At 34.4% G+C, this 26,905-nt stretch overlaps 1 protein-coding gene across 8 annotated transcripts in view; it reads right to left on the bottom strand.

Annotated features, from left to right (window-relative positions):
* GSK3B (glycogen synthase kinase 3 beta) overlaps positions 1-26,905 on the bottom strand; it is a 180,612-nt gene that overhangs the window by 55,031 nt on the left and 98,676 nt on the right. For all 8 annotated transcript variants that reach the window (XM_036447141.2, XM_036447137.2, XM_036447139.2 and 5 more), the window contains 4 exons: positions 24,076-24,186; positions 17,543-17,673; positions 16,436-16,542; positions 6,820-6,917 (listed from right to left, as the gene is read on the bottom strand). In XM_036447141.2, the coding sequence (XP_036303034.1) occupies positions 6,820-6,917; positions 16,436-16,542; positions 17,543-17,673; positions 24,076-24,186 (447 nt within the window). The remainder of the gene's footprint in view (positions 1-6,819; positions 6,918-16,435; positions 16,543-17,542; positions 17,674-24,075; positions 24,187-26,905) is intronic.

The raw sequence follows: 26,905 nt of genomic DNA, 5'->3' as shown, positions 1-26,905 counted from the left end.
GAAGTAAAATATGACAACAGTAGCACAAAGGACAGGAAGAGAAAAAGAAATCTATTGTTGTAAGGTTCTTACTCTATATGTAAAATGATATATTATCTGTAGACTATGACAAAGTAAAGATGCCAAGTTCAATCCTAGAACAACCTCTAATACATCCAAGGAGGTATAGATTTAAAAGGCCAATAAGAGGGAGTGGGGATACTCATATCCATAAAGAGACAGTAAAAGGGGGGGGGGGGTAATTGAATAAAAAGGAAAACGTTAAGGTGGAATATTTAAACCCAACCATACTGATAATTATACTGAATATAAATGGTATAAATGCTCCAATTAAAAGGTAGATATTGACAGACTCAATTAAAAAAAAAAGATCTAAGTATATACAGCCATAGGAAATTAACTCTAAATATAAAGACTCACAGGATGCAGAAAGATAGACCATACAAATAAAAAAGATGTAGTACCTATGTTAATATCAGAAAGTATAGACTTCAGAACAAGGGAATTAAAAACAAAAGAGGGACATTTCCTAATAATAAAAGTCATTTTATGATGAAACTTAAAATTATTGTGAATATCATTTGTTGTTGAGAATGTATAACTCTCACATGTTGTTGGTGGGAGTAAAAAATAGTAAAACTTTTGGAGAACAATTTATAAGAACAATTATTTCTTATAAAGCTAACATACACTGATATGAAAAGCAATTTCAGCCATAGTTCTTTATCAGAGAGAAATATACACATATGTCTGCAAAAATACTATAAACAAATATTCATGAACCTTTACTCATAACATCCAAAAACCAAAAATAAGTCGAATGTCTGTCCATAGGTGAATAAACAAAGTATAGTATCCTATATAATGAAAGTCTAATATGCTAAGTGTCCAGTCATCTGTTCAACCAATCAAAGCGAAATGATATGCTAAGGCCACTCAACAGCTCACTATGCTGTGTACTGACTACCAGGAGGGCAGACGCTCTGACCAGTAGGTTAGCTTGCTGCTGGGGTCCGGCCGATCGGGACTAAGTAAGATGGGCTAGACATGCTCTGGAGCCCTCCCCCACGAGCCAACCTCCCACGTCCCTCCCTGGCCCTGATGGTGCACTGGTGGGGGGGGTCCCTTGGTCTGGCCTGTGCCCTCTCACAATCTGGGACCTCTCGGAGTATGTCGGAGAACCGTTCTGGCCGAATCCCACAGACAAGGCTGAGGTACCCCACTGGCGCATGAATTCATGCACCGAGCCTCTAGTATTCATATAATAGAATACAACTCAGCATAAAATGAGATAGTTGATAAAAGCAATAACTTGGATGAAAATCAGTAACACCATCTTGAACCAGATACAAAAGAAGCATATTATATGATTACATTCATATGAAACTCTAGAATAGGAAAAACTAATCTGTACTGACAAAAGAAGATCAATGGTACCTGAGACAGAAGATGGGAGACTGACATAATGGGGAATGAAAGAGTGATCAACTATTCTTGTGTACTTGGTACTATCCTTGCAAATCAGTAACTCCTGGCACAATAGGATATTTGGTTACCTAGACCTAATATAAATATTTTTGGTTTGATGGAAACGGTTTCATTCTTGACCAGGATGGTGGTTATATATGTTGGTCAAAACTCATTAAGCTATGTACTTAAAGCAGCTCCATTTTACTGCATGTATTGTAAATTACTTCTTTATGACATTAATTTAAAAGGAAAATAGAACATTATGTAATCTGTGATGCTTTTCTAAATATAACCAGAAGTTTATCCTTCTTGTGTTAAGGCTAGTATTAAAAGTATCAGAATCATTTTATTTTATTTTATATGTAATATATGTAATCTTTGAGAAAGCAAAGATATGATCTAAGGTGCAAAAGAATGTAAGAATGCAAAGGTAAGACATAATTGAGAGACATTTAAAACTTTTTTCAGCTTCTTAACTCATTCACTTAGTCTTAACATTTATTGAGCTCCGATCTACAAGGAGCTCTAGGGCTGAGAGACTTGTACATAAAACAACTACAACCAGCCAAAACCAAAACATCAACATAAGCACAGATTATGTGTGAGGTGAAAATGCCACACTGAACTGGAGTGAGGAAGGAATTCAGGAAGGGTTCTGGAAGGAGAGCTAAGAGTTGATTTTATTTAAGGAATCTAGGAAGCAAATGAATTAGAAGCATATTCTGCACACTGGAATGAAGTGGGAAACAGCATGATTTGGATAACTGTAATAGCTGAGTTGTTAATTCAGAGAATAAAGTCTGGATCAATAAATGGAAGGCAAACTTAAAGACTGAAAAGGACTATAAAGAACAAAGATTCTGAATGCATCAATATCACAAACATAAGGCATTTAAACAGACTACCCTATTTCTACTTCTGAGTATACCTTTTGGTGTTACAATAAGTTTAAGAGATAAACTTTTAAACTGTTGATTGGAGCATCATCCCATACACCAAAAGGTCTTCGTTTCAGTCTCACCGCCCCTTCCTCCCTCTCAAAAAAATAAAATCAATAAATATATCCTTGAACAAAGATTCAAAACAAAACAAGTTATTTCTGGATTTCCTAAAACACTGAGTTCCTTTATGACTTACAGGAAATAAAACTGCACAAATGTTTTATGTACTTTTCTGTAAGTATGATATCTCACACAATTAAAATAAAGGGAAGGGGAGATGTTAAAATCATCACACCATTGGGAAAAATATTTATTCTCATTCATCTATAATAGAATAAGACCTTTCTATTTATTGAAAAAAAAGAAAAAGAAAAAAGAAAAAGAAAAAAAGCACCTATTCTTTGGTTCACTTTCCTGAATCAATATGGAGGAGAGGTGCTGAAAAAAAACAGAGAATCAGAGATCAGCCTATATACATCCTTTTGGGAGTGCTGTTCACCCCCTGTGATTAAATTAATATGTTCCATTTGTATGAAGTCCTACCCATACCTGTTTAAACATTTTTTCCATTCATTTAGTTATGATTTATCAAGATACTAAATAACATAAAATTGGGAATTATGATTTATTTCTTCAAGGAAAGAAAACAAAGCCAAGAATCTGACAAAAGCTATGAAATAAACACAAGTATTTCTCTCGCAGCCTTGTTTTTCAATAGGTCAACACCAGAGGTCGCCAAACTTCAGTAATCCAGCTGTATGCAGCTTTTAAAACTTAACCCTTAACCTAGGGTTCCTGGATGAGCTTCAGAAAGCTCAAGGATCACCTTACATCATATGCAAAATTCAGGCATGCATCATTTTTTAGGAGGAGAATCCATGCTATGAATAGATTTTCAAAGTGGTCCATGATTGAAAAGCTGTTAAAAGTTGCTTTCTCTAGTCACTAATAAACATAGAAAAATTTAAATGATATAAAAATGAAGCAATCAAATATTTTGTTTCTATATGACATATGATATACACTGAGTGGCCAGATATTATGATCTTTGAACGTATAATAATCTGGCCACTCAGTGTATATCCTATATAATCCTATATAATAAAAGGGTAATATGCAAATTGTCCCCTCGACCAGGAGTTCGACCAGCAGGCAGGTTGGCCAACTGCCCATGTCCCCTCCTCCCCCTGGCCAGGCTGACTGTACCCCACCCATGCATGAATTCATGCACTGGGTCACTAATACACATACACACACACACACACACACACACACACACACACACACACAGAGTGGCCAAATTATTATGCGATCAGAGATCATAACAATCCAGCCACTCAGTGTATATTACAAGTAAAAATTAGTACCATTATGTGTAATGGTGTGTACATATAGATTCTGGGGAGTGAAAAGATAGGAAAAAGTTTAATGTGTTGTCCTTGCAATTTGTTAATAACACAAGAGCTCTATAATATGACAGCAGAAGAAATGTCACCAAGTAACATATAATTAAACTGCAAACACCTGTATAACGTCATTGATCTATCAAAAAACTTAGGAAAAAAGTATTTTATACTTATTAAACTCTGATTTAATTAATATATTTAATCTCTTTGAGACTATTCGATAATAAAAATGTTAAGCTGGAAAAGGAGAGTATAGGCACAGGTGCTGAACAAACCATAATATAACTGAAAATCTAAGTGTTTGCTAAAAATTAGGGTGAAAATAAGGTTGAGTTGTACTTAAAAGCAAAGATAATATTGACTATTTTAGATGAAACACAGATATGTCAAGCTGATTTGTACTGGGGTTGGCAAAAGTAGGTTTATAGTTATTTGTATTATTATCTATTTATAACTATAAACCTATTTTTGTCAACCCTCTGTATATTCATGACAATAAGACTTAGGGGCTGTTTCCTTTTGTTTTGGGTCACTTTTTAAAAAAAAATATATTTTATTGATTTTGTACAGAGAGGAGAGAGACAGAGAGCTAGAAACATCGATGAGAGAGAGTCATCGATCAGTTGCCCCTTGCACACCCCCTACTGGGGATATGTCCGCAACCAAGGTACATGCCCTTGACCGGAATCGAACCCAGGTCCCTCAGTCCCCAAGCCGACGCTCTATCCATTGAGCTAAACCGGTTTCGGCTGTTTTTGGTCACTTTTAAAAAACACTAACATTTAAGAAATATTAATGGGTTCTGGATAATCATTTACAACCATTTTAATGATAGTGAACACTAACTTTAATCCCAATTAAATGATACAGTCCGCAAAAAGAACTCCATTATACTAATTAGTACACTGTCTTACAAAAAAATTATACTTAGTTACTATTTTTTAATTTCATCAATAAAAAAATCTGTGGAAATTTATTTTCTCTCATTATAGCTCTCTATGATTTGCATTTTAGCCCCAATGCCTGAAATATTTTATCTAGCCCTTTAAAGAAAAAGTTTGCCAACCCTTGCATTAGAATATTAATATGGATAATGAGAAATAAGGAAACAAAAAGATCAAAATATTTTGAATTTTGATTTGAGTATAATATGGGAATCCAGAAGGAACTGTTGAACAAAGAGGAAGTTATCCAAAAAAAAGAGTACAAATATCTTAGTGGTCTCAGGTACAAATTACAAGAAATTACATGGACAGCAAAGAATATTCTTGAATACACACTGATCTTTTCAACCACACTTGCATAAAATGATATCTAACAAAATCACCTTATCCAAAGTAACATTTTTATAGAACGAAGTACAAGGATTTTTTTAAAAATATGTTTTACTGATTTTTCACAGAAAGGAAGAGAGAGGGATAGATAAGTTTGAAACATCGATGAGAGAGAGACATCGATCAGCTGCCTCCCGCACACCCCTCACTGGGGATGTGCCTGCAACCAAGGCACATGCCCTTGACCGGAATAGAACCTGGGACCCTTCAGTCCACAGGCCGACACTCTATCCACTGAGCCAAACCGGTTTCGGCAAGGATTTCAAAGTAATTTAATCACCATCCTGTGTAAAACTGGTAAAAGCTTCCAAGGAGTTGTAACTCAATACAATAAAACTGAATTCAAGATGTGCAGACACAGAAAGTAGCCATCAGATGACTAGAAGAGTTCAAGAAAACACTGAAAAACCATCTGTTAGGAAAGTATCTAAGAAGGTTCTGGCATTGGATGGAATACTGGACTATGACCTCTAAGGAGATTTTCAATTTTTCACTTCTAAGAAACATTTAGAAAATTCTATATAATAAAAGCCTAATATGCTAAGAGTCCAGTCTTCCATTCAACCAAAGTATAATATGCTAATGATATGCCAAGGCTGCTAAACCACTTCCTATGATGTGCACTGAGCACCAGGGGGTAGACAGTTGCTATGACTTACACTGACTACCAGGGGGCAGACGCTCCAACCAGTAGGTTAACTTGCTGCTGGGGTCTGGCTAATCAGGAGTGAGGGAGACAGGCCAGACATGCCCTGGAGCCCTCCCAGGGACTTTCCCTAACTGCCTAACCTCCCTGGCCCTGATTGTGCACCAGTAGAGGCCCCTAGCAATCCAGGATCACTCAGGGGATGTTGGAGAGCCAGTTTTGGCCTGATCTTATAGGCCAGGCTGAGGGACCCCGTGGCACATGAATTCATGCACAGGGCCTCTAGTCAATAATAAAGTCCAAAAGACAGCAGGAGCTGCTGGTTTTGTCAAACTGTAACCTTAGAATGAACCAATGAAGTAATCTCAATACATACATTTTAGAATGTTTAAAAAGAGGGGTTGGAAATTCTTTAAGAGCTCAAATATTAAAAGCTTTTTAAAAATACATTTAAAAACACAATTATAATCTCACCCCTACTGTTCTTAAGATAAACATTAATTCCAAGTTATAATATCTTTAATTTAGTATTGTTAATAAAAGTGCTGATAGACATAATAAAATTATATTAAACCTATGATCAAAATTCTGCTTATATCTGTGTACTCATACATGTAGATATTCAGTCTTCCACTTTATGAATATTTATATACTGAACAGATAAACGCATCTCCTATGTAGTTAGCAAAGTACCAGGAAGAAAGAGTACTTGGTTAGGAAAAACAGACAGAGATTCTATTTTTATTCACTTTATATACATTTAGTCATCTTCTAGTTTTTAAGTACTTTAAATAACAGATTTATCCCTTCTATGCATCAGATATCCAAAATGGCTTTTTCCAAAATAACTCAGTTAGAGCTCAAAAGGCTGTGGTCTTATACTTCCTCGATAGTAGAACTTGCTATGTGATCTTGAATCACCTTCTCCATTTTTTAAAGTGTTGTGTGTGTGTGTTTTATGCATTCTTAGAATACAGTAGCAAAATTCCATCCAATTCAAAATTCCAATTCAACCTCCTTACCTTGATTATTTCCACCAATTGATCCACACCACTGTCCCCTGGAAATATTGGTTGTCCTAGCAACAGTTCAGCCAGCACACAGCCTGCAGACCATACGTCTGAAAAGAAAAACAAAACAAAGGCTTATTAATACTGTGTAGCTTAAGGTGAGCTGAAAAATATTTGTATAAATATTCTAATACTTTAATCAGAAAAAAATATCACAAGCAAAAGACTGTACAACTAGAACAAAGGAAAAAAGTCATCAAACTATTCTTTTTCTTTGTTTCTTTTTCATAAATATTATTTTTAAAGTATTAAATGTAGTAGTTCATATATCTCCCCGCCCCCCAAGCCTTCCCCCAGCCTCCCTAACTTCATGCTCTCATCCCACCCCCTACTAGTGTCTTGTGTCCATTTATTGTGCTTATATGCATGCATACAAGTCCTTTGGTTGATCTCTTTCCCCCTTCCCCAATACTTAACCTGCTTTCCCACTGTAATTTGATAGTCTGTTCAGTGCTATACTGCATCTGTATCTATCTTTATCAGGTTATAATGTTATTTATTTTCCATAAATGAGTGAGATCATGTAGTTTTCTTTCATTGTCTGGCTTATTTCACTTAAGGCTCTCCAGGTTCATCCATGCTACTGCAAATGGTAAGAATTCCTTCTGTTTCATAGTAGCGTAGTATTCCATTGTGTAGATTTACTAGTTTTCTAAACCACTCATTTGCTGAAGGGCATTTAGGCTGTTTCCAAACCTTAGCTATGGTGTATTGTGCTGCTATAAACATAGGGGTGCATATATCCTTTCCGATTAGTGTTTCTAATTTCTTGGGATATATTCCTAGAAGTGGGATGTCTGAGTCAAATGGGAGATTCCATTTTTATTGCGGAAACTCTATACTATTCTCCACAGTGGCTGCACCAGTCTGTATTCCCACCAGCAGTAAAGGAGGGTTCCTTTTTCTCTGCATTCTTGCCAGCACTTGTCATTTGTTGATTTGTGGATGATAGCCATTCTGACATGTGTGAGATGGTACCACATTGTTGTCTTGATTTGCATCTCTCCAATAATTAGTGATTTTGAGCACATTTTCATTTGTCTCTTGGCCTTCCTTCTGTCTTCTTTCGAAAAGATTCTATTTAGTTCTGCTGCCCTTTTTATTGGATCATTTATCTTCCTTTTATTAAGTTGTATAAATTCCCTGTAGATGTTGGAGATTAAAGCTTTGTCAGTGATAACATTTGCAAATATGTTCTCCCATACAGTGGGCTTTTTTGTTGTTTTGTTGATGGTTTCTTTTGCTTTGCAAAAGCTTTTTATTTTGATGTAGTCCCATTTGTTTATTTTCTCTTTAGTTTCCATTGCCCTAGGAGCAATATTGGTGAAGAAATTGCTTTGGCATATGTCTGAGATTTCTCTGCCTATGGATTCCTCAAATATTTTTATGCTTTCCCATCTTATGTTGAAGTCCTGTATCCATATTGAGTTTATTTTTGTGTATGGTGTTAAGCTGGTGGTCTAGTTTCATTTTTTTTTGAATATATATGTCCAATTTTCCCAATACCATTTATTGAAGAGACTGCCTTGACTCCATTGTACAATATGTTCATACTTCCTTTGTCAAATATTAATTGGGCATAGGGGTTTGGGTCAATTTCTGGGTTCTCTGTTCTATACCATTGAGCTATATGTCTGTTCTTAAGCCATTATCAGGCTGTTTTGAAAACAAGGACATGGTAATACAGCTTGAAATCTGGTATAGAGATCCCACCTACTTTGTTCTTCTTTCTCAGGATTGCTATGGCTATTCAGCATTTTTTTAAAAAATTTTTATTCCAGATGAATTTTTGGAGAGGTCTTTCTAGGTCTGTGAAATATGCCATTGGTATTTTAATGGGAGTGCATTGAATTTATAGATTGCTATGGGTAGTATGGACATTTTAATGATGTTGATTCTACCAATCCATGAACATGGTATGTTCTTCCATCTCTTTATGTCTTCCTCTATCTTTTTCAGAGTACTGTAGTTTTTTACGTATAAGTCTTTTACCTCCTTAGTTAAGTTTATTCCTAGGTAACAATTTTTTTGGTGCAATGGTAAATGGGATTGCTTTTTTAGTCTCTCTTTCTGTTAGTTCACTATTGGTGTATAAAAATGCCATACATTTCGTGGAATTAATTTTGATTCCTGCAATATTGCTGAATTCATTTATTAAGTATATTAATTTTTTGATGGGAGTCTTTAGGGTTTTCTATGTACAATATTATGTCATCTGCAAATAGAGACAGCTTTACTTCTTTTCCAATTTGGATGCCTTTTATTGCTTCTTCTTGTCTAATTGCAATGGCTAATACTTCCATTACTATGTCAAACAGGAGTGGTGAGAATAGGCATCCCTGTCTTGTTCCTGTTCTTAGGGAAAATGGTTTTAGTTTTTGCCCATTGAGTATGATGTTGGCTGTGGGTTTATCATATATAGCTTTTATTATGTTGAGGTATGATCCTTCTATTCCCACCTTGTTGAGAGTTTTCATCAAGAAAGGGTGTTGGATTTTGTCAAATGCTTTTTATGTATTAATTGATATGACTGTGATTTTTATCTCTCAATTTGTTTGTATCACGTTTATTGATGTGCAGATATTGTATCATCCTTGCATCCCTGGGATAAATTCTACTTGGTCATGGTGTATGATCTTTCTGATGTACTGCTGGATCCGATTTGCTAGAATTTTGTTGAGGATTTTGGCATCTATGTTCATGAGGAATATTGGCCTGTAATTCTCTTTCATTGTGTTGTCTTTATCTAGTTTTGGGATTAGGGTGATGCTGGCTTCATAGAATGAGCTTGGAAGTATTCCTTCCTCTTGAATTTTTTGAAATGGTCTGAGGAGGATATCTTTTAGTTCTTACTTGAATGTTGGTAAAACTCCCCTGTCAAGCAGTCTGGACCCAGGCTTTTTTTTGCTGGAAGCTTTCTGATGACTGCTTCAATTTCGTCCATAGTTATTGGCCTATTGAAATGTTTAGATTCTTCTTGTTTTGGAAGATTGTATTTTTCTAGGAATATGTCCATTTCCTCCAGGTTGTCCAGTTTGTTGGAATAGAGCTGTTCTTAGTATTTTTTAACAATCCGTTGTATTTCGGTGGGGTCTGTTGTTATTTCACCTCTTTCATTTCTGATTGTTTATTTGGGTGCGTTCCCTTTGCTTCTTGATGAGACTGGCTAGAGGTTCATCAATCTTATTCAAAGAACCAGCTCTTGGTTTTTTGTTTTGTCATTTCTATGTCGTTTATCTCCACTCTGAACTTTATTATTTTCTTCTTTCTGCTTACACTGGGCTTTTCTTATTGCTCTTTTTCTAACTCTTTGAGTTGTAGGGTTAGATAATTTTTACCATTTTTTCTTGTTTTTTGCAGTAGGCTGGCAGAGCTATGAACTTCCCTCTTAAGACTGCTTTCGTTGTGTCCCATAGATTTTGGATTGTTTTGTTTTCATTTCGGTTTATTGCCATGATGTTTTTTATTTCTTCTTTGGTCTAGTAACCAAATCATTGTTTAATAGCATGCTGTTTAGTCTCCATGTGTTTGAGTGTTTTGGATTGTTTTTATTGTAATTGATTTCCTTATGCCACATGATTTGAGAAGATGCTTAATATGATTTCTATCTTCTTGAATTTGAAGAGACTTTGCCTATGACCCAATGAATGGTCTATCTTTGAAAATGACCCATGTGCACTCGAGTAGAATGTACATTCTGTGGCTTTGTGGTGAAATGTTATGAAGATGTCAATTCATTCCATCTGGTCTAGTGAGTCATTTAGCATTGATGTTTCTTCGCTGTTTTTTTGTTTAGAGGATTTGTCCAATGGTGATACTGGGGTATTAAAGTCTCCTACTATGATTGTATTGCTGTTAATCGCTCCCTTGATATCCTCCAGGAGGTTTTGTGTGTGTGTGTGTGTGTGTGTGTGTGTGTGTGTGCGTGCGTGTGTGTGTGTGTTTAATGTATTTGGGTGCTCCTGTATTGGATGACTATATGTTTACCAGAGTTATTTCTTCTTGGACTGCTCCCTTTAGTGTTATGAAGTGGCCTTCCTTATCTCTTTTTATGTTCTTCACTTTGAGATCTAATTTGTCAGAGATAAGTATTTCTACCCCAGCTTTTCTTTCATTTCCATTCGCCCGAAAGAGCTTTTTCCATCCCTTCACCCTCAGTCTGTATGCATCTTTTTTTCTGAAGTGAGTTTCTTGTAGACAGCAGATATATGGGTCGTGTTTTCTTATCCAGTCCGTGTCTTTTGATTGGTGCATTTAATCCATTTACATTTGAAGTTATTATTGATAAGTACTTATTTGTTGCCATTTTTATTCTTTACCCCTGTGTTCCTTCTTTGCTTCTTCTTTCTTCTTTTAACTGCAGACCCTTTAGCATTTCTTGTATTGCTGGTGTGGTGGTAATATGTAAACTCTTTTAGTCCTTTGTTGTCTGCAAAGCTCCTCAGTTCACCTTCAATTTTGATAGCCTTGCTGGGTACAGTATTCTTGGATTCAGACCCTTCCTTACCATGACTTTGTATATTTCATTCCATTCCCTTCTGGCTTGATGTGTTTCTGTTGAGAAATCAGTTGCTAGTCTGATGGGGGATCCTTTATATGTAACTTACTCTCTCTCTTTGGCTGCTTTTAAGGTTCTTACTTTGTCGTTGGTGTTTGCCGATATATTGATAATTATAATGTGCCTTGGCATTGGCCTCTTGGGGTTAATTCTGCTTGGGACTTGTGAGATTCTTTGATTTGTGTGGGGTTTTTTTCTTCCCTACATCAGTGAAGTTTTCTGTCATTATTTCTTCAAACATGTTTTCAGTCCTTGCTCACTTTCCTTTCCTTCTGGAATCCCTATAATGCGGATGTTGTTTTGTCTCAAAATTCCTGTAGGCTCTCCTGCTTTTAAAAAAAAATTTTTTTTTTCTCTAGAAGCTGCTCTACTTGGGATATTTTTTCCTACATTGTCTTCTAGCTCACTGATGGGGTCCTCTGCTTCTTCTAGTCTACTCTTGATGCTTTCTATTGAGTTCTTTACAGCAGTGATGTCATTTTTCATTTCTCCTTGGTTCTTCTTCATTTCCTCTTGGTTCTTACACATATTGCCGAATTTGTCTTCCATTTTTTCAGCCTCCTTATGACCATTTCTCTAAAGTCTTTCTCTGACAAGTTGCTTGCCTCCATTTTGTTTATTTTCTTTTCTGGTGATGCCTGCTTTTCTTTCATATGCGGGCTGATTCTTTATCTCCCCATGGTCTCTCTTCTCCAGGTGTCTGGTTATGTAATTCTCTCTCTCCTTAATCTAAAAAGCTTCCTTTTAACAAGTAACAAAGTCCTCTATTTGGCAGGGATGTGATGGTTCCGATCATGCAGTAATGGCCTCTCCCAGACTCAATTTGTCTCCCTCCATAATTTTTCTGCTGGAGCCTGCTCCCTTGTTTGAGTATCTGATGTGTGTCTCCAAGAGGAGTCCAAACTATTCTAAATGCATTTTAAAAATTAAGTGTTAAACTTACTCAAGGGGAAATCAAGACCAGTCATAATATTCCCCCCCAAAAGGTTTACTTATCATCAAATGTCAGGTGTCTGAATCTTCAATAACCAAGACAGGAAATTACAGTACCAAAACATAGGGCATGATTAGCTACTTATCATAGTTAAAAATAAGGCAAAGTGACACATCTTTGGATATTATTAGGTGTTTAAAGAGTAGCAACAACCTAGGGTTCAATATCCTGAACACAGAGTTTAAACCAATGTAAATTCTGAGAAAAAAATTTTAGGACTTTAAATATTTGACATTTATGCTGTCAGAAATATTGATAGGGAAAAAAAAAGTTCTTAAATATGTTATTATATTAAAGTGTAAAGACAGAAAAATATACTTTATTTAACAAATAACAAAATAATTCATTTTTTAAGTCAAAGTGAAAACCTTAATCTCTGAGGAAAACTGTTAAAAACATAATTAATAAATTAAAACATAATTTAAAGCATACATTCTGGCTTACCCAAAAGAGTCTTGGTTTAAATCTATTGCTCTGGAATAATTACTAAAGCATATACTTTCTCTCCAAATGGGAATATAAATTATATGGCCACTCTACATATAGCCCACCATTAAGTCTTCCTTTAAGGTTAAACTAATTTTCAGTTTCTGGATGCCTGAGATTGCTGGGTTTTGATAAACCAATAATCAAGTACTTTAGACAGATGAACATAATCATTGCTGGGCTTTCCCATCTACCAACAGGGAGGAAGAATAGTGAAATGGCATGGGACAACAAATAATTTAAGAGGTCTGATGTGGTAAGATGCACTATAAAGAGAGAATTAAAAATCCCTACTCCAGTGATTACCTTTTACTAACCTAGTAAAATGATAAATTCATTTTAGAAATTCAAGTTGATTTTATCCAGTTCCAAGTAATGACAACAAAGATACCTATTTTGCAATCACAGAAAAAAAAAAAAAAAAAAAAAAAAGCCCTCCTTGATCTATTAGGTAATTGTTAATTAAAGCAAATATGAATCTGCAAGGAAATGTTTACTTTACTCAAAGCCTATAGTAATACTAACTCTTAAAATCAAGTGGGAAAATGTATCTCCTTATTAATGTAATTTATTTATTTTTATCTAGGTTTAAAAATATCCCTTTACCTAGCTAATTAGATGAAAGATAATAGCAATTAATTTCTTTCCTCTGTAATACAGAATAATTCACCTCAGAAGACAATAGAAAAATTGCAGAGAAATAATTACACTTTCATAAAACAAAAAAGGGAAACACTTTCTTAGGCATGATTCTAGGTACAAATATGGGAGACAAGGAGTAAAATATTAAGGAATACTATTGCTAAAAAGAAAAAGGAATACTATTGCTTAGTGGTTGTCACAGAAGATTAAATGAAAACATTCAGGTGGCAATTTTATACTAGTGGTCTTCAATACATGTTAACTCAGGCAAATTACCAAAATCAAGATATTTATCATTCACTATTTGGCAGACACCAAAATCTCTTCTGTTCTTATTACTTCAGAGGACAAATGGATGATATTCTCCAAAAGAATAAAACAGAACTAAACAAAAGGCGCAAAAACATTAAGTGCTTTAGCACACTGAATTTTCTGATTATTTGGAAATTAAGCCAAAACAGTATTCTATTTCATACTTTAATTCATGGTAAAAGCAATCTTTCAAGGCTATCTAGTATAACAAACTTACTTCACAGATAAGGAAGTAGAGTGACTTGTCCAAGGTAAAGCTACTGAGTAGAAGTGGGCCTGGATCCCAATTTCAATGTCACTATCACCACAGAATACCTGTTTCTTCACAGGTCTGTAAAACCAATTCCTTATCTTAAAGAAGCCATTTGTTTTCATTCTACCATTTCTTAGTAAGACAATAGAATCGGAGCCATTAATCTTAGCTCTGGTTTTATCCAAATATGACAATAAACTAGTCAAACCAGCTACTCTTTTACTTTAAACATCGTTTAAAATATTTCTAAAATGTACTTGTGTTAGTACACTTCTAAATAACTGTGTTTTTGTTTGTTTACAAGTATTCCAGAGTGTTAAGAGGCAAGTGTCCTAACTATAAAAAGGGAGTCCAAATATAGGCTTGTTGGGGTTTAAAAGGCCTCAGGCTTAAGTCGGTGGCATATGGAGAGTCCCAAGGCTAAAAAGTCAGAAGTTAGAATCTGGCTTTAGTGATGCAAAGGAGGCTCATGGGATACAGGTACTCCAAACATCCAGAGAATTGGTTTCTAATAGAGAAAACAGACTACACTGTCTTTTTTTTTTTTTTTAATCTGAGAAAATTCCAAAGAACTGCTGGGCACATGGACATTTATAGAAGCAATGCACTTAAGAGGGTCAAAGTTTTATATAAACATGCCTTCATGTGTCAGAAGATGTAGTCATAACTTTCTGAATAAAGCAAATTGTATTTACTTAGGCACATCTCATCCCAGTACCTGGTATGCAGATGATTGGTGTATACTTGAATAAAATATAAAGCAGCTGGAAAATACAATGACATCTCCAAAAATAAAGTGCTGAAATTTGGTCTCTGGGAGAGTCAAGTTAGTAAATACTACAAAAAATAGTACTTTACACTTCTATAGTCCTTATTAAATCTTTAAAACCACTCAAAAAGGTAGGCAGAACTGTCAGGAATCTCTACTTTATAGCTTAGTTAAGTAGTAATAAATTTGAAATTCAAATCTAGTTTTACAACAACGAAAATATCCTTTTCACTATTTCTCATGTGCTCCTTAACATGTCATATAACATAGCCATGATGAAATTTTGAGCATTACATATCACACAAAAACACAATTATACTCTCTCTCCTTCAGGGTCACGGGTCTCAAGTATGGTCTACTGAGCCCAGCCATGGTCGGTAAAACTGCTGCTCCCTTGGCATTTTGCTCTTTGGCATTATAAAGTTGGTGGTGTATTTCTGTTTAGTGGTCTTTGTTCATATAAGAGAATTTCTACTTGTATCAAGAGAAAAACTTGTCCAAGTTCTAGGTTTTCCTAGATTTCTATTACAGAAGTTTGAGTTTTGTTTGTTGTTTGTTTGCTTGGTACTTGTAAGCTTTTGTTTCTGTTTTTGACTAAGGAATTCTCTTCTGAAACAATATATAACAATAATTTTGACTTCCACTTGCATATAGCTTAAGGTTGCACCTTCTTCCTTAGCTTCCTATTCATGCCCACATGATCATACTCTCCATGTTCACTCCTACTAATGGGCAAAAATGGGATAGAAGAGAAGTCAGTCAAGATTGGAGGAAACTATCTCTATTCAATTCAACTGTCTCTTTTATGAAGACTTCTACAGACTTAGTGGATTTAGCCAAACTACTAAAGAAAAAGTCAGAGCCTTAGCTGGGTTTGCTCAAGGGATAGTGCATCGGCCTTTGGACTTGGGGGTCCCAGATTCGATTCTGGTCAAGGGCACATGCCCAGACTGCAGGCTCAATCTCCCAGTAGGGGGTGTGCAGGAGGCAGTCGATCAATGATTTTTCTCTCTCATCATTGATGATTGTATCTCTCTCTTTCCATTCCTTTCTGAAACCAATAAAAATATATTTTTAAAAGAAGATGAGAGTTATTTTATAAATATCTAAATTAAAATTAAATAACTAATTGAGACAGCATAGTAGGATTCAACAATATGGTCATTCCATTACTTTCATCATCAGAAATAATGAATGCAAATTCTCCAACTGCTGATCAAGCTCAGAAGTATTTCAGGGGAATTTAAAAGAAAAAAAAAAGGGAAAGAAAATGTATATTTTGGATTTATTTGAAAGTCTAAGTTAAAAACAGAGGTAATCATGCAACCATAAATAACTTGATTATTTGAAAAATCCAAGAAACCTAAAAGTTGATAGTAAGTATATTTAAAATTTTAAATACTATACATATTTTTGCTTATGTTAAGAAAAAACACATTTTAGGGTGTACCCATCATTATATTTAAGTGAAAGTATAGGTTACTAATACTAAATTACTGAAAACAAGATTCAATTAACAGTTACAAGCCATTTACATTCCGACTTGGTACTTACCTATACTAGAGGTATAATCAGTGGCTCCAAAGATCAACTCTGGTGCCCTATAGTACCGAGAACAGATATACGAAACATTGGGTTCTCCTCGGACCAGCTGCTTTGCACTAACAAAAATAAAAAGCAGAAAAATTTAAAACTAACTAAACCTTAAAACTGCTATCATGCACAAAATTAAATGTTTATATCTAAGGTTCATGTAATTCCAATCATGTCATACATGAAAAAGAAAATATGAACCATAATTATTTCAAACAAAAGAAACATAATTTTAGTAATATATTAATTTTAAAATAAGAATAATTTTTAAAGACTGCATTTGTCAACTGTCACCTAAGGTAAAAGAGATAAAAAGTGACAGAAGGATAAATGCTTAATTTCATCTGATCCTCTGGTTCCCTAAATTCCACCTCTGAAATACAAAGAAAGAGTTGAAAAGTAAGAAGTACCCATCCCCACCAAAGCATAGCAACAGATTATCTATACTAATAATAAGAGAACTATGCAAATTATCCATTACAGCATCACATCATGACCAGATCTGCAGGCTGTGTCCCCGCCCTCTGCTCAATGACTGCTTTTTAAACAATCCTCACCCAAGGATATGTTTATTGATTTGAGTGAGAGAGAGACAGAAACGTCAATCAGTTGCCCCCCACACATGCTCCAACCCATATCAAACCTAAAACCTAGGCATGTGCCCTGACCAGGAATAGAATCCACCACCTTTTGTGTATGGGATGAGGCTCCAAATGAGTCACACTGGCCAAGGCTTGACCTTGCTTTTTAAATTTAGAATTTCTCAAAAATGATTCCGTTTCAATTTATAGAGCTACCACATGCCATTATTTATATGGTCATTTTCTTAATTACAGACACTGATAAACAATGCTGTGACAAAAATCCTTGTATATACACTGTTTTATATTTCTAAGGGAATAATTCCTAAGAATTAAATTGCTAGATGACTATATGCATTTATAATTCTGACAGAACTTACCAAACTATCTGAAGCTGCACTAGTATATAGTCCCTGAATAAGCATTACAATATTTTTAGATTGATATTATAAAAGAGGGAAGGGAGAAGAAAATAGAGCTAACTTACCTTCCAAAGTCACAGAGTTTTAATACAGCTGTATCAGGGTCCAACAAGAGGTTCTGTGGTTTAATATCCCGATGGCAGATTCCAAAGGAATGAATATAGGCTAAACTTCGAAACAGCTGATACATATACAACTGGAAAAAATAGCAAAAATTAACTGAATAGTTTCTCTCCCAAACAATTAGAATCCTTAAGCGGTAAATAAAGTAACAGATAAGGTGAAATGCTGGGGATTATAAGTACTCAATCTTTCTTTAACAAGTTTCATGTCATTTCTATGTTAATTAGTTAATTAAAGTTTCATTAACCATATAATATATTTATACCATCCTTTACTAACTTAAAAAAGAAAATTTTACAATGTGCCTTATAATATTTTATTTTACTAAGATTGCAAAACAAATCCAAGCTCTCCATGGATTTGTCAAATGGATAAAAAGCTCACAGAGATATTTCAAATCATGTGACTAATAAGAAAGTTTAGACCAAAAGCCAAGTCTTCAGTTTTTAAGTTCATCATTCTTTTAAAGTATTTGCAATTTCATCTTCAGAATAATTTTTCTGAGATGTCAGTCCCAGAGGTTATTGATAAAGAGGCCTGGAAAAATTCACATGTGAACTGAGAAAAATCTATAATCAATGGCCTATCAAGATATTAATGACCCCATTAATAGCATCACTATGCTTCCTATTAATATCCTTCAAAAATGCCATTTAAAAACAGATTCTAGCTGACAACTGACATAATTTAAAAGAGTATTTGTTCAAATTTTACTCAGAAAAAAGCACCAAGAAATTGGGTCTGCATGGAAGAAAGAATCAGACTCTTGATGGAGAAGAGAGGGAGACTTTATAAAGAAAGAGAATACAGTTGACTCTTGAACAACATGGGTTTGAACTTCATGGGTCCTCTTATGTGTGGATTTTGTTCAACAAATAATATTAAATAATTTAGGGGGAGATTTCCTTACTACTGTGAAGCAATCATATCTATAACACGAGGCTACCATAAAGTTATATTGTTTGCTTCTTTATTTTTAATGCATGAATTGTTATAACTATAAATAAACTGAACTTCTTTTTCACATTATCTTTTCAATATTTATGCTTAGTGTTAGTAATACATATAATATCTATAATGTTTTACAAGAAGATGATGATATAGGTACTAAAAGATGATTTATCAGATGATAAATCTTACATAAACAGGTGATGTAAATTTAAGAATATCAATAAATGCAGTGTAGTACTGTAAATGTATTTTCATTTGATTTCCTTACATTTTCTTTTCTCCAGATTATTTTAAGAATACAGTATATAATACATATATCATTCAAAATATGTTATTAATCAACTATTTATATTATCAGTAAGACTTCTGTTAATAATAGGCTGTTAAATTTTGGGGGAGTCAAAAGATAGAGGTGAATTTTTTACTAGAAGTGGAAGTAGGGGAGGGTGTCAGCACCCTTATCCCTGCATTAAAGGATCAAGTGTATCTTAAACCTCCTGTTTATCCCAAGGTCCATGTTCTGGTTCACTAAATTTTTGTGACTTCTCACCTTGGAAAGACTTTTTGAAATGATTCAGCCCAAAGATAACAGTAATTTGATAAAAAATAACAAAACCGATAACTAAAGTTCAGATAGAGAGAGCATTGTCACATGGCACCATATTTAGAGGCTACTGTTAAGACTTAGTTATTAATTCAAGTTAACATGAGACCTGCTTTCCTTCCAACAGGCCATGATGAAAACTGCAGACAGGTAATTTCAGTGCATCCTTAACATTATATTGAACTACAACTGGAAAAGTTTAATCCTTCTTTAAAATGAAGCATAATTTAAAATGCACAGATAAGATCTTCAATTAGGTCAACATTTTGCCACCAAAGTTAGAATTAAGGAATGTAGATATTTAATAACTTTAAAAAAAAATTTCTCACCAAGAACATGTTTCCCACTGATTTTTAATGAGAGAAGAAGGGACAGGGAGGGAAGGAAGGAGGGAGAAACTGACAGACATTGATGTGAAAGAGAAACATCGATAGGTTGCCTCCCTTATGCACCCCAACCAGGGATTGGAGCTGCAACCTGGTATATGTCCTGAGAGGGAATTGAACTTGCAACCTTTCAGTGCTCAGGATATTGCTCCAACCAACTGAGCAACACTAGCCAGGTCATTCATGTAACTTTTTAAAAGCTTCATAATTTTAATATTGTATCATTGTTCACAGCACCAATCTCCAAGTCCTAAAGTTTACTCTTAGAGTTTTAAGAGTTTACTTCACTGCCACTTTAAAAAAAAAAAAAAAAAAGTCCCATAAGAGTTCACAGACATTAATTTACTAAAGGAGAGACTTTATTAAAGACACTGATGTGTAGGTTAGCAAGAATCAATGGAAAAAAATGTTTTCTTTGCTAAATTTGCTTAAGAGTTTAAATGTGGTTAAACTATCTTTTTATAATATTCATTCCTCTGAAAGATCTATTCTATCTCCCATTCTCTTCATTTTATCTTTTGAAAAGTCAATATAAAAATGACTTTTTATATCTTTATTTGAGTCTGTAAAAGTATATTTATAGGATAACTGAGAGGCTTACTAATAGAAAGCAATAACAAGATAAACAACTGGTCATTGTACTAAGAGCTTTACATGTATTCTTTTATTTAACCCTTATGTAATAGGTACAACTATTTTTCTATTTTACATATAAAGTAACTGAGACACATAGGTTAAGCGATTTGTCCAGTATCACATACTTAATATTCTGCAGAGTCTTAGGTAAGTATGCCTCTTTTAATTACTATTTCTTTATTTTTTCCTTATTCTTATCCTATTAACTAAAAGTGGAAGAACATAATTATTTAATTGCTTGGACACGACGTTAAAAAGACTAGAATGATAAACTCTTAGAAACTCAGATATCTATTACATTTTGAAATTTGAGATTTATTTAACAAGTACTGTAAAACCAAGTGTTTCACCATTTATTTAATTATTATAATCATTCTGTGATATACACATTTGTCCTAAATTTTACAAGAGACGAATGAGGCCCAATTAGCAGTCTGAACACAATCTGAAACAGTTGTAAAATTATCAAATCTAACTTCAAGTCCTATGTCCTCTCCCCTCTGTGCTACTAAACCTGTTTAAAACTAATAGAATAACAATTTTATTCATGATTCACAAAAATATATCCAGCTCTTATGTACCCAGACCCTATCCTTAAACATGTATTTATTAATTTTAAACATTTCAAAATCAATGATTTGCCAGGTATCCATTTTAGAATTGTGCTTAAACATTCACTTAATTATGAAAGCTGTTAATCAAAAAAGCAAAGGTACTCAAAAACTTAACATATATAGCTATCATCAACTATATATAAAGTGACCAGTACTATAAAACGGGTGAAGAAAGAGGTCTGAAGCAATAAAATCATCAAACATACTCAATTCCCCCAGAAAACATGAAAGTTAAAGAGTCACAAAAAACTACAATTGCCATTTCGATAACATGTATGCCAAGTAAGTTCTTATTAAATGGTGAGGTCTATGGGCAAAAGTTACTTAAGTAAAAAACAATATGTCCATTAACAATTGGCCAGCTGAATAAATTACGATATAGCCATGCAACAGACTAATACGTACAACTGTAAAAAAGAAAGGCAAAATAGCTCTCTCTCTTTCTCTCTCTCTCCAGAATAATTTTTATTATTTATTTTTTACATTTTTAATTTAAAAAGTAAGGTTGAAGAATGTATACATTATATAACCATTTAGATAAAAAGGAGGTGGAGTGATAAAACAATTATATACATTTACTTAACATTTTTGAATATTCAATTCTGGAAGTGGGGAGGTAGAGGGTAGAGGAAACGGATAAAAGCTAAACTTATTAAATTGCATATATCTTGTTTTATAGATATTACTTTAGAACTATGTATTTTCTATTTTGATGGTAAATTAACTTTAAAAAAAGTTAAAACAATCTATAATCTTAATAAAACAGTAATATGCAAATTGACCATCACTCCAATACACAAATGGCTGCCCCCATGTTGACACAAGATGGCCAGGAGAGGAGGGCAGTTGAGGGCAACCAGGCCTGCAAGGGAGGACAGTTGGGGGCAACCAGACCTGCAGGGAAGGGCAGTTGAGGAGGGACCAGGCCTGCAGGGGAGGGCAGTTAGGGGCAACCAGCCTGGCAAGGGAGGGCAGTTAGGGATGACCGGACCAACAGGTCAGGCAGTTAGGATCCACAAGTTGAGAACTGCTGGCAGCATCGCCTAAGACCATCGGAAAAACACAGATATTTACATTATGATTCATTAACAGTAGCAAAATTACAGTTATGAAGTAGCAACGAAGATAATTTTATGGTTGGGTCATCACAACATGAGCAACTGTATTAAAGGGTAGTGACATTAGAAAGGTTCAGAACCAATTCTAATGGAATGTATCATGGGAATAAAAAAGAGCTGCAAAAAGATTTTCAATTATTTTCAGCTGGTATTGTAGTACTGGTATTGCTATCCTAAGACTACTGTATGTATATATGTATAGAATGGGACACAACAAGTAATTAATTATACTGCATTAAAAAATGGAATTTTTAGTGTAAAGAAAAAGAAATAGAGATGGAGGATTGTTAAACCCCCTCAAAATTTAATTAAGAAGATAGCCCAGCTGGTGTGACTGAGTTACTGAGCATCTACCTATGGACCAGGAGGTCAGGGTTCGATTCCTGGTCAGGGCACATGCCCAGTTTTCGGGCTCCATCCCCCGTAGGGGGCATGCAGGGGATAGCCAATCAATGTTCCTTTCAATTCATTAATGTTTTTATCTCCCTCTCCTTTCCTCTCTGAAATCAATAAAAATATATATTAAAAAAAAGAAATATTAATATGAACTCATAGTATATTTATCGTTGGGATGAATAAAAAGATGCATTTTGCCTTTGAAAACAAACATCCACATATTTCCTAGCTCTGTCCACTAAAAAGACCTAAAAATAATAACCAACTCTTTGGTAAGTAGCATCCCCAATATCCAGACTGTGATCTCTGAATACCATCTCCCACTGAAAGATAAGTTCCCCTTTAAGAAAAGGCTCATTCCAACTCTGCAGAAGAAATGTATAAGATGAATCTAGAGTACTAATAGAAAACAAGGAAGCTATCAAACATTACTAAGACTTGTCTAAGAAGCTTTAAAACAAACACAACAACAACAAATAACTCCTCGGTCACCTTTGGGGGGTGCTATGGAACCAATAAATTATTATAAATTTTGATAAATAAAGGAAAATAATCAAATATATATCCTGTCTTATATAAACTGTACTTCAGGGTAATGAAATAGCTGACATGGAAAGTTTCTATTTATGGAACTATTCTAGCTTATAAATTAAGAAGGAATAATAACATTAAAAAATTTTATGTCCATTAGTGAATTAATGGATTTAGGCAATTATCATCAATGGCTACAAGCATCACAAAAAGAAAGATATTATGTTTTTCCTTAGGAAAGCACCCAAAACTATATATGAAATAGTCTTGATTCCTACAAAAAAAAATTATCTATTATCAAATTTACAGGAAATACAAAGAAGAGTAGTAATATAGTACATTGTACTGTAGTGGTCCAGACATAAAAACCAGACCAAAAAAGTGAAGGGGGTGGGGAGAGAGAGAGAAAGAAAATGAGAGGGAGAAGAGAGAGAATGAGGGGAGAGGGAAGAAGAGAGAGAGATTAAAACAACATTAAGCAGCACATACGCCAAGGTTGCAATAAATAAGTAGAACAACAAATTGATCTCTCTCTCTCTCTCAAATCAATTAAAAACAAAAAGAGCAGCAGCAGCAGCACATCTGACAGCTGCAATATAGGGGCCTTACTTGGATCCCAATTCTAACAAGTAAATTTTAAAAATATACTTAAGATATATTGAAATATAAATAACCTGATATTTAATCACAATTATGCTGGATAAATTCCTAGCCACTCTGTCATGAGTTCTATAAAATAAAAAATATGACATTGGTATTAGGTACCAAAAATAAAATAACACCTTGAAAGAATCTATGCATATCTAAAATTATCAAAAGTTGAAACTTCGACTACAAAAACAATGTATATGTAAGTGGCAATCAAACATTGATTTTGATCATACTCATAACTATTTCAAAATTTCGTGGTATGATTGCTCTTATTTCAGTCAGTGATATAAGTATATCTGAAATTAAATAAATAGGTGCTATGCCTAGCAAAATTAAGTCCATAATTATCTGTGAAAAATTCACTGTCAGAGAGATAAGTAACTTTAATAGCTGAGTCATTAAAGTTTAAAAAGTAAAGGCTTCACACTTTAAATCTGTACAAGAATTTAATGAAGCTCTAGCAATACCTACTTTGCAGCTTCCCCCATTAGTATTAGATGTGATAATGTAGTTATAAAACACATAGCCCTCTCCCTGACTCGTTATAAGTACTTTTTTAAAATGGAAAATTGCTCCATTTTCACATACCTTGACATAGATCACAGGAAGCGTCTGTTTGGCTCGACTATAGTGTCTGGCAACTCTGTATACTGTTTCCGGAACATAGTCCAGCACCAGATTGAGATAGACCTCATCTTTCTGAAAAAGTTTATTAAAAACAAACAAAATAACAAGATTAGACACTAGTCTTTAAATATTCAAACTAGAATAAATATTTAATAAGAGTATATACTCACTTATTCACATTAAAAAATTAGAATGTGTTCAATTTTATTTATACAAAATTAAATCAGAATATAACCACAATAATAAAAGCCATCTACCACACTTTTTCAGTACTATTAAGATTCTTAATCATATTTAAGCTTTTAGGTTATATGATTTTAAAGGATATCACCTACCACAAAATTTCACATTTTCTAATTTGAAAAGCAATGCCCTAATAGCCTATCAAGAAAGGTGTCACAGCAGTAAAGCAAGTATTGAATTGGGAACTACAACAGTGTATTTCTAGCTCTAGCTCTGCTGCTAACTGATATGTGCAAGTTACTTAAATCTCAAGGCTTCAGTTTCTTCAACTATAATACAAAAAGCTGGACTAGTTCTTCAAGATTTCCCTAACCTCTACAAAAAGATTCTATGGTTACCTGATAGTCTATTGTCTTCTACAATTAACTGAAAGAAAAAGAGTAACTTAAAAGGCAGCAATTGCCATACTCACAAGTTTACTATAGGTCACTAGTTTAAACATCCATTCTCAGTAGCATAAAGAGACCAATCCAAGATCATTGGGGATAAAGAAGGGAATTCCAACTAAGTACCAAGTAGAAAAGAGGAATGGAGTGCTACTCTTATCCTGAACATGTGAACAATATCAGATAAGTACACTGAAGCAGAAAACAAAGCTGAGAATCACTGTGTTCAAGTCTAGAATTGGCCACTGAGTGGGAAAATCTGCAGGTAAACAAACTTTCAGACTTCCCAATTTGAAATCATCTTATGTACCAAACTGAAGTGAAGAATTTCAATTTTCAGCATTAATTACTTTCTATATGTCAGTGGCTATAGCAGAGGAAGTAAGGGTACAGGTATAAAAGAGATGACATCTAAACTGGGTATGAAAGGGCCATTTCAGGCAGAGAGAAAACTCATTTTCAAAGAGTACAACATAGCTCAGGAAATAGTTTAGTAAGACAGCAAACCATTGACCTTACCACCTTTTCACTATCCTTTACTTTTTCATGTTCTCCTATCGTCTCTTTCACATCCAGCTTAAATTCCTTAGTCTGTCACAGCGGTCAGTAAACAATAGCTGCCTGTTTTTATGAATAAAGTTTTATAGGAACACTGGCTACTATTGAACTATAATACCAGACTTAAGTCATTGTGACAGAGACAACATAGCCTGCAAAATCATAAATATGGACTATATGGCCCTTTATGAAAAAGTTTGCAGAGTCTGCTGTAGTGTATACCTTCCTCTTATGCCATACTTGTTTGATAAACCACAACTTTGGTTAAATCCAGTTTTCCACACATTCCCTAACTATACCCAAAAAATGAACATGGCTGCAAACCTAAAATTGTGCTAAGTAGTCCCTCATTAAATTCATCTTCAAGTAATTCAACCAGCCCAGGAATGATACATTTGCCTAATCTGTTCACTTTTTTCTTTAAAAAAAAAAAAATTAAATTATTTATTGTTTTAAGTATTCTATAAGTCTCCCTTTTCCCCCATTGATCTCTCCCCGGCTGTTCCCACCCTCTAGCACAAGCCCCTGCTACTGTATGTGTCCATTGGTTATACCTATATGCATGCATACAAGTCCTTTGGTTGACCTCTTACCCTTTCACCCCCCGCCTTCCCTTATAGGTTGGACAGTGTGTTCGATGTTTCTATGTTTCTGGGTCTATTTTTGTCCATCAATTTATGTTGTTCATTATATTTCAAAAATGAGTGAGATCATGTGATATTTATATTTCTCCGACTGGCTTATTTCGCTTAGCATAATACTCTCCAGTTCCATCCATGCTGGCACAAATGGTAAGAATTCCTTTTTTTTTTTTTTTTTTACAGCAGGGTAGTGTTCCATTGTGTAGATGTACCACAGTTTTCTAATCCACTTCTCTACTGTTGGCACTCAGGCTGTTTCCAAATTTTAGCTATTGTAAATTGTGCTGCTATGAACATATGGGTGCATATATCCTTTTTTATTGGTGTTTCTGTTTTCTCGGGACATATTCCTAGAAGTGGGATTACTGGGTCCAATGGAAGTTCCATTTTTAATGTTTTGAGGTAATATCATACTGTTTTCCACAGTGGCTGCACCAATCTGTATTCTCATCAGCAGTGCAAGAGGAGTTCCTTTTACTCCGAATCCTGACCAGCACTTGTCCTGTGTTGATTTGTTGATGATAACCATTCTGACAAGTGTGATATAGTTCCACATTGTCGTTTTGATTTGCATCTCTCGGATGATTAGTGACTTTGAGCATGCTTTCAATATCTTTTGAAAAGAGTCTATTTACTAGTGGGTCCTTTGCCCATTTTTTATTTGGATTGTTTAACTTCCTTTTGTTAAACTGTATGAGTTCCCTATAAATTTTGGAGATTAAACCCTTACCGGAAATAACTTTGGCAAATATGTTCTCCCATGCAGTGGGCTTTCTTGTTTTGTTGATTGTTTATTTTGATGTAGTCACATTTGTTTATTTTCCCTTTAGTTTCTATTTTTCTAGGAGCTATATCGGTAAAGATATTGCTACAACATGTGTCTGATATTTTGCTGGCTCAAGAACCTTTTAAGATATTTATGGTTTCCTATCTTACGTTTAAATCCTTTAACCATTTTGAGTT

Source organism: Pipistrellus kuhlii, unplaced genomic scaffold, assembly GCF_014108245.1.
Source record: "Pipistrellus kuhlii isolate mPipKuh1 unplaced genomic scaffold, mPipKuh1.p scaffold_m20_p_2, whole genome shotgun sequence".
NCBI lineage: Eukaryota > Metazoa > Chordata > Mammalia > Chiroptera > Vespertilionidae > Pipistrellus > Pipistrellus kuhlii.
Note: the sequence above shows the minus strand (reverse complement) of the source record. Positions and strands in the feature narration are given on the sequence as shown.